Source organism: Limulus polyphemus, unplaced genomic scaffold, assembly GCF_000517525.1.
Source record: "Limulus polyphemus unplaced genomic scaffold, Limulus_polyphemus-2.1.2 Scaffold1743, whole genome shotgun sequence".
NCBI classification, from domain to species: domain Eukaryota; kingdom Metazoa; phylum Arthropoda; class Merostomata; order Xiphosura; family Limulidae; genus Limulus; species Limulus polyphemus.
The window spans coordinates 124,641-134,227 of record NW_013667353.1 but is presented as its reverse complement, the minus strand read 5'-3'; the positions used below and the strand labels follow the sequence as shown (position 1 = coordinate 134,227).

The 9,587-nt window shown below is 31.0% G+C and overlaps 1 protein-coding gene across 1 annotated transcript in view; it reads right to left on the bottom strand.

Annotated features, from left to right (window-relative positions):
* LOC106464789 (tyrosine-protein phosphatase 69D-like) overlaps window positions 1-9,587 on the bottom strand; it is a gene marked incomplete at its 5' end in the record, with an annotated part of 195,354 nt that overhangs the window by 85,796 nt on the left and 99,971 nt on the right. Inside the window, 2 exons of the mRNA XM_013924947.2 lie at window positions 1,225-1,518; window positions 4,973-5,269. Of these exons, the coding sequence (XP_013780401.2) occupies window positions 1,225-1,518; window positions 4,973-5,269 (591 nt within the window). The remainder of the gene's footprint in view (window positions 1-1,224; window positions 1,519-4,972; window positions 5,270-9,587) is intronic.

The window sequence follows — 9,587 nt, the reverse complement described above, 5'->3', positions numbered from 1 at the left end:
ATGCTTGTTGTGACAGGGATTCGAACCCGCGACCCTCAGATTGCGAGTCGAGTGCCTTAACCACCTGGCCATGCCGGGCCAACAAAAGCATGTCTGCAAAGATGAGAAATTATAGAATTGCATTAAAGACTTAGGAAAACTTTAAAATGAGAAATAATCATTATTTATATGTACTTTAATATATTTCAGTTTTTGAGATTTTTCGGTAAAAGATGCCTCATTTTTTTAAATGTTTAAATAATATCGATAAATCAGTAGTTTAAGGTTTCTACCACGTCAATAACAACCTTATAGAATGTATATAGTGTTTTTACTACGTTCCATGTGCATTATGTGTGGTGAATATTCCTGCATTTTTCAAGCTAGCAAGATACGAAAATGGGGCGTTTTCTGAAGATATGTAAAATAGAAATACCTTTCGTAACAGTGTGAAAAAAAACAAACTGAGTAGGATTTCTTTTCAAGTGTCTTCAAGTAGGTATTGGCTGAACAAGAATTTCTATGAGAAGCTAGTCACCCGAAAATGAAATTGTAATGAAAAATGATCAAATATTTTTGGAACATAAATGTGAATTCGTGATACATTTTTCAACAAGCTAATTTTCAAACATTACCTATAAAGTGAATAACAGTAGCTTTTCTTTTGTTTCTGTGTTGTTCTTATCTTGCAAATGCCACAATTTTCGGTAATGCTTTTATAATTCACATTATTAATCGCAAAAAAAATATTTAGAACTTAGCAAAAACTTTCGGTAATTTTGGAGAATGCCCTTTCTTTAAATTGGCTTATTTTCAGGTTTTTATTCAATATTTAAACTTCTAAACCTTATCTAGAGAAGGATTAATTGAAATTAAACGTTTAAGGGCGCATTCATCTCACCAACTCATTTTCCGTAAAACAACCAAGATTTTAAATAATATTGAACATAGAAATACACGTTTTTATTCTATTTTTTTCAAGCTGTCCTTTTTTTTTCAAAAGCCGGTATTATTCTGTAAAAACATAGCTTGAATCCTAGCATCAACTATATGTATAATCTCTTCATGCCCGTCATTTCTCAGAAATTAAATACAAGTTAGTGAAGGATTAGTTATAAAGTTTCCCTTGAATAAACTCATTTTGGGAAATATTTTGATGAGCCAAACCACTTTCGATTAGGAAGAAAAGGTAATACATTATTAGAGATGTAGTTAAAAATATTTGATCTGAAGAATAGGGCTTACCATCAGAAGGCATAGTGATATTAACACTTTTCCATTGACTCGAGCCGGCTTTGTTAATTGCAGCAATTTGAAACCCATAAGTCATAGCTGGAGCCAATTGGCGAACTGTGTAAGACGTGATATTAGCAGCAATGTTGTTGTCTACGTCCATCCAGTCGGCACCAGTGCTGTAGTTCTTCACTCGTAGGTGGAAGCGGATGACTGGAATGTTACCTGTGAACGTGGTGTGCCACTTCAGTGACGCTGTCCGTGAATTATCTGCTTTAATTTCGTCCAAGCTGACCTCTGGTGGTTCTGTTTAATCGAATAAAATCAAAATAATATGAAACATCTTCCAAAACCCCAAATTCAAATACATTTAGCTGAAAGGGGACATATTTTAATCAATCATCATCTGCATTATGAACAGTTTTGTCCTAGCATGATTCTTATAACAACAACGTAATATAGTTTTGCGAAAATATCTTTTTCTAGTTATTCCACTAACAAAAATTATCTGTAAAAACATATTTTAAAGAATCTCAAAAACAGGAAAAATCATATATATTTTAATTTCAATAGGGAAATTAGGAATTAGTATTGCATATTAAAAGTAAATTCTGAAACTCGAGCAAGATTTTAAATTGATCGTACGTGAAGGACATGTTCAATACAACAATAAACAAGATCACATGTACAATTTCAAAACTTCATAATCACATGGAAAATACGAACCTGGTGATACTAAAGATTATGCATCTCTAATCAAGAATGAATAGAAGAGATTTTTCGATTGGTTAGGACAGCGGAAATGCACTTTAAATTGGAAAATAACTATATTTTGGTAGAAAAGAGTGCTGGTAAAGTATAGAAAGAAAACATCTTATTCTGGACATGATGATAAGAACTTCTATTTATCGATTAGTCACGGCTAAACTGGCATATTGTGTATTTTGACATTTTCGAGTTTAAAGGTAAAGAAGTTATCCTTTTTAACAAGGTACTTATACAACGTCAAGAATATTGTAGAGGGTTTTCGTCTATTTTCTGTAAGTAGAACCTTTAGTTCTTTTAGGATTGCAGCGAATAGACTATAAAAACCATTGTTAAGTAGATCTGGATCACGTGAACATAAGTTTTTAAAGTGATGAAATAAATGCATGGAAATGTGTTTTATGCATGCACAAAACTTTTTCGTATCGAACGTTATGCTACGTAAGAATCTAACGTTACGCTAGGAGAGAATCTAACGTTATGCGAGGTAAAACCACTACACTAATGTAATGCTACTTCCCACGATACGTAATTTAAAAACGGAGATGACTTCCTATATACGCATTTCTTCACTTCTTGTGTGGTTTTGTGAATGAAGACAATTTTTTTTACACACTGTCTAATACACGATGTTTCTTTATCCTACCCTTCAGTGGCTCTTTTCGTTCTTTCTAAAAGTGTAGTGTGTGTGTGTGTGGGGTGGGGGGGGGTAATCTAACCACCTCTCGCCCTTTTGGCTGAAATAATATAATTTTATTAAAATGTTACACTAATTAATACATCTAATACCAAGAATAGTGGCGAGTACTAGACATGCCATCTACTTTGACATGTTATACTAATACATCTAATACCAAGAATAATGGCGAGTACTAGACATGCCATCTACTCTGACATGTTACACTAATTAATACATCTAATACCAAGAATAGTGGCGAGTACTAGACATGCCATCCACTCTGACATGTTACACTAATTAATACATCTAATACCAAGAATAATGGCGAGTACTAGACATGCCATCTACTCTGACATGTTACACTAATTAATACATCTAATACCAAGAATAATGGCGAGTACTAGACATGCCACCCACTCTGACATGTTACACTAATACATCTAATACCAAGAATAGTGACGAGTACTAGACATGCCATCCACTCTGACATGCTACACTAATACATCTAATATTAAGAATAATGATGACAAACAAACACGCTATTACTTTTTTAACTTGTGATATAAATTGTGCCAATAAAAATTATAAATAAGAATGATACTGTAAATAAATGCATCATCTAGCTTCAAATGTCAAAATAATGCATTTAAATTGCATACTTTAAACATAAAGAGAAAAAAACTAAACGAACTTTTCCTCCTGAGTTCTTTTTAATATTGTCTCAACCTTTCGGGTTTACACTACTCGCACTCCATTTGTACTACTGTTGTAGTTTCTTTAATAAAATATACGATTATGGAGGAAAAATAGTTTGTTCCCATCACTTTTAAATACAACCAAGCATCCGAGTACTTTCAATTAGCATTGAGTTTTAAATATGTCAAAGTACTATTAAAAGGTTAAAATTCAACTAAAAACAACTTGATCTTAAATAAGAATGAAGGGTCAGAAAATCAGGAAGTATGTAGGTGGAATGATCTTCATTTTTTGAATTGTAAACTAGTGTCACATGACTATGGCTTTGTACTTATATAGAACACAGTAATCGTTTTTCACACTCCTGAAGATGACGTGAAACCATGTTGAAACAAGTATAGTGACTTTTACAACCAGTTATCGGTTTAAATAAATATTCTAATTGTGTATTACAAAACGTTGTTCGTTTGTGGATTTACATATGTTTAAATATTTTCAGATAACACTGAGATTTAAATATGTCCAAGTATCTTCAGTCAACACTGAGATTTAAATATGTCCCAGTATCTTCAGTCAATCAACACAGTTTTAAATATGTCCAAGAATCTTCAGTCAGCATTGAGTGAGTAATATATCTTTGTATATTAATTAAATACTGAGTTGTAAATTTGTCCAAGTATTTTCAATAAGCACTGAATTTTAAATATGTCCAAGTATCGTCAGCCAGCACTGAATATTAAACATGTCCAAGTATCGTCAGTCAGCACTGAATATTAAACATGTCCAAGTATCGTCAGTCAGCACTGAATATTAAATATGTCCAAGTATCGTCAGTCAGCACTGAATATTAAATATTTCCAAGTATTGTCAGTCAGCACTGAATATTAAACATGTCCAAGTATCGTCAGTCAGCACTGAATATTAAATATTTCCAAGTATATTCAGTAAACACCGTCTTTTTTGAAAACAGGTAAGAACATTCCACACTGTTTGACGCATTGCAATTATAGTTTTGACTTTGATGGACTGCTCTTGCCAGTTTATAGAGTGAGACGACGTTTTGGTTACCATATTGAAGCTGAAGAAGGTCTCAGTATAAAAGCCGAAACACTCTACAAGCAGGCAGGCGCAGTCTATTAAAGCCAAAATTCTATCTACACTGTCTAAGATATCCTTGAAATGACATGTTATAATAATATTGTTTGTCTGTTGGATTTCGCCCAAAGCTACAATGCGACAAGAGGGTTATCTGCTCTAACTATGAAGTGATAGACTAGAGGGAAGGCAGATAGTCAACATTATCTACCATAAACGTTTCGGACTACTCTTATTCGATCGAATAATGGGATTATATTGTCGCTCTTATAAAGCACCCAAAGTGCAAAGCGTTATTGTTTTTGATTTCGTGGTAACAAGATGCGAACCAGGAAACCTTAGCTCCACAGTCTGGCACGATAACTACTGGAACATGCTTGACTCTTCTAATAGTATAGTGTAAATAAAAAACAACATTGAGTAAAAATAATACTATAAAGAGCTTCTAATTCATCTTGAAATGTTAAAATAATACATATGATACTAACAACAACGGAAAGTAACAATGACAGGAAAGAAACATACCATCAACTCTTACGTATTGTGCTTTCTTTGACATGTTGTACTTGTTGGACGCAACACAAGTATAAGTCCCATTATCTGATCTTCTCAAATGTTCAATCAAAACCGCCGCTCGGACGGTGTCCACTCCGACATTAATAGTCTTTATTTGGAAATGTTTATTGTCCTGCTTTATTTTCTGACCATTTTTTTCCCATGTTACTGTAGCACGTGGGTAGGCCAAAACATCACATGATAAATACACGAAGCCATTGACCAACTGGATAGTTTCCTTCTTCTCTAGTGTGATAAATACTGGAACTAAAGATAAAATAGAACAAAACAACTTCTAAACTATGCAATAAATACTATACTTTAGCAGTGGATTATGATACTATTAACTTAGCCTTAGAAACAAAATGGCTTAGAATAAAATCCTCCAACCCGGGGCTCCCAATATCATTAGTTAGGGTAAACTTCTTCAACTATTATCCATATTATCATTATAATAATGCAGAGTAAGATCTAACTGTTATTCACGCCATCAATACGATAAGTGGGTAATGAAAGTATGAAAGTACTTGCTAGTGGATTTTAAGTAGGTCTTACTTATTTCCAGATTTTCACCATCATTTATTTGTATTTCATTTACTGACAAGCTTGTTTCTGACATAAGTTTTAAGGTGATTTATCTCCAAAAGTCTATTGGGAGTTTTATCCACCCTTGAGGCTTGTTTAAGACGAGGTTTCGGGTTTTTATAGCAAACCTTTATCACTGATATTCACAATACACGAAAACGGGATAAATCGAGATGATAACCAAATATCTAGACCAATGTTAAGCAATCATCATAACTCAAGATATAACTGAAAATATTTTGTCATAACGGTTTTTTTATGTTCTATATTACTATCATAGAGGCACAAGTGTTAATACGATAACAACGTACGTTATAAATAAATTAACAAATATTTTTCTTATCCATTTATAGGTTATCTAAAAGAAACAAAGATTCAATTAGCAACTCATTATACTATATCGTTATTATAATATGATGATATTTCATTAATACAACCTGATATATTCATATACTATCCCGCGAAGCTATCCGCAAAAAATGTAATACTTAGAAATTAATAAACTAAATTAAAACTGATGACACAGTATTTATAAAATACAATCATATTATGATATAATACATACTCAGTTTGAATGTTTTTTGATTGTAAATATATTAGTTGATATGGTTATTTTTGTATTGATAATGAGTTTTTCTTATAAATCTTTTAATATTACCATATGTTTTAATATCTATTGAATTTCTTTCAATTGTATTAAATAAAATTGGTACTTGATAACTTAATTAATTTTTTAACTTGTATTTTCATCATGATCTATTCTAACATTAAAAGACGATAAAAATAACGATTTATTAAGTTAAGTAGGTTAAGTAGTTAGCACACAGGATCACCTACAAAAGTTGTAATATTTTCAAAACGAGACCCAAAACTGGAGCTCTTTCGAATAGTTGTCTATTCTTCTTCAGGAGATTATAATAGTGTATTGGTATAATTTAAACATTCATTACAATCAAAGTTATATATATCTTTCATAAGCAACCATATTATTTCTTTTTCTTATTGGTGAAATATTTTATACTATAATGTTTTGTAACTGCAATATTTAGCTTATATAAATATTGTAAATAGACCTGTATGTTGTTATACCATAACGAATCACAGATTCACATAGAGATGTATAAACCAATTGGTATACAGAAGGAAGAGTATTAAACTGAAGTTTAGAGATTTTACACGTATAAAATCTGAATCTGGTACATATGTGTTCCACACGTGATTTCCATAGAAAATTAGAATCTATGATAATTCCTAAATATATAAATTTTGTTACATTTTTAATTGTTGTACAAGCACATGATTGCCTAAAGTTAATTGTATTTTCCGAAATACATTTAGTCAAACAAAAGAGGATGGTTTGGAATTATTCTACACGGAGTATGAATAGACATCCATTTAGTTTTATCTGTATTTAAATAGATATGATTTAAGTTCTGCCATTTCAAAATATCATTAAAATCACTTTGCATATTATACATTGCTAAAGTAAGGTTATAATCACTTATTACTAAGGCAATGACATCTACATACATATAAGTAGTGTAATTTAAAGGAATACCTGCTATATCATTTGAATACATTAGAAAAAGAAGGCCTTAAATAGAACCTTGTGGTACATCAGACGTGAATTTTCTATAATTATTATAAATATTTTTGACTTAAGTACAAATTAATCTGTCTTTTACGTGATTTTAAAACCAATATGACATCTTATCTCTTATTCTTGGAAAATAATTAATATTATCAAGATATAGATTGTCTGAAAACATATTTCTATTATTTAATGAATTTATTAAATCTGTATAATAATTATTAAGCATATCTGCTATATCTTCAATAGTAAGTGTATGGGACATATTTCTAATAATAATGTCTTTATTTGAAGTTTATGATTTATTTTATACCAGTTATTATAAAACTTTGTGAGATAATAATGTTTTTTTTTCTATAATCTTATTCTATTTGTTACTTTTTCTACTTTTAACATAATTCCACCCGTAATTTACTTTTGCTGGATTATTTTTGCAAATCATCCACAAAATATCACGATATTGATTATAGGTACTATAAGCTTCAATAAAGTAAGTTATACCAATCATTGATTAAAAGTCGAGAAAAATAAGCTGATGGATGAATAGGTAGATGGATAGATAAACCTCAATTAATCGTACACGTATTAGTTCCTTTACTGGGTTAAATGTAATATAAGATTTCACAAACACGGTTATTGGACAACGTAAAGAAACAAATTCCTGTAACTTCTTTGGGACTGATTTCATTTTCTAATATGTGCGTAACATTTTTTTAGCAATATGTTATTGAATTCTAGCAAAAAAAAATCCCCATTTTTCACAATAATTTCCTTCAGGAATAAAAACCGATCAAATAACGCATCATCTCGAGTATTACAGATATATAAAAATTAGACTATAGTATCATCTAGCTTCATATTTGCCATAGTTTTATGTGACAGGTTTCTCTCGCCGACCTATCTGAGTTGATTACATACAAGACAATTATCATAAACGTGATTTTGTTTTCAAAAAGTGAGCTTCCGATATCTACTGAAATATGTGATTTTTTTTGGTAATACCACTCATACAGGAAGAGGTAAGGTTCTTACAGCTGAGTGGTGACTTTGTCAATTTGTGATCCTTATGTTTGAAACGATATTTTTAGAGATTTCAATTTGTTTCAGTAATGAAGAGCTATAGTAGTGACTATATTTTTGAGTTAATTGTTTTTTAAATTAATGTCACAATGAATGAAGGTTATTTGAATTATCCTTAATTATACGCAATAAAAAATAAATTCCCACTTGGAACCTAGAGATTGAAATTAACCTATGATGTAAATTATCCAATGCTTAGGCCAACCCCTGTCTGTCTGTCTGTTTACATATATAAAATAACTAAGACCCTCAAAATCCACTCATGCAGAAATACAATAAAATAAATCAGTATGAGTTCAATAGTTGGCTGTTGGTTAATTCCTGATATTAATAAAATGAGAAGATTGTGAGTGAGTTATACTTACTCAAGAATGAGAAAACAAGAGGGAATCTTCAATAGCTGCGGCACTTGGAATTCTTTTAGGCAGTAAATTTATCTATGAGAACTTTTTCTCCTTTTTTATTAGCTAGATTTCTGTACACCAGAAATAACAAGCGTGGGGCGTGCTATACCCGATTAGATCTTATTACTCATGAGGATCTCCATTAGCCTACCCTCAAATTGAAATTCTCCTTGACAGGATTAGAGTAAATTAATCTATGATACCTTAGGCGTGGTCAAATACATCAATCGAAAGGGTTTGACCCTTTGAGTCCAAAATTTAGATCGCAAATTGGTCAAGAGATGACGGAGCTATGAGTTAAAAGTTTGTACTTGACAAGAAACAAAACAAACTCAGAGCCGTTCTATGAGCCACTATGCTGCAGTTAAAAATCGTATTTTTTTTTTTTTTGGTTGAGTAACTTGACTATCTGAATACTGTACGAAATATTAATAAAGTGAGACGTTCCTTAAAAGTTATATCAATCTAAGAATTAAATCATCGTTTCTTTGTTGACTGATCTGGGTGTGAGATAGTTGTAAAGTGAAAAGTTTGACAGGAAACTGAGTTAAAAAATAAATAAATAGAGTCATTATTGGCTGAAAAGCAACTTTAATGTTCTGAAAACTCTACCAGTATTGAAATAAATATTTAGCTTTGAGTTCGTACTACTTTATTTTGTTATATGTATACGTGTAATTTAACGAATTATAATAAGCCACAAGTTAAACTTACCGATGAGTGGAGATCTATGGCGGAAGTTCAGTACTAAACTGATTAAGCTAATAATTACCTAAAAATTGGTAATATACGTTTAGTCGGTTTAGTACAGAACTATCGCCATGAAGGGTCTCATTCAGTCATTTATAGGCCTAAGTTAAAAACTTAAGAAATTTAAAGATAAATAATGGATATATATATATATATATATATATATATATACACG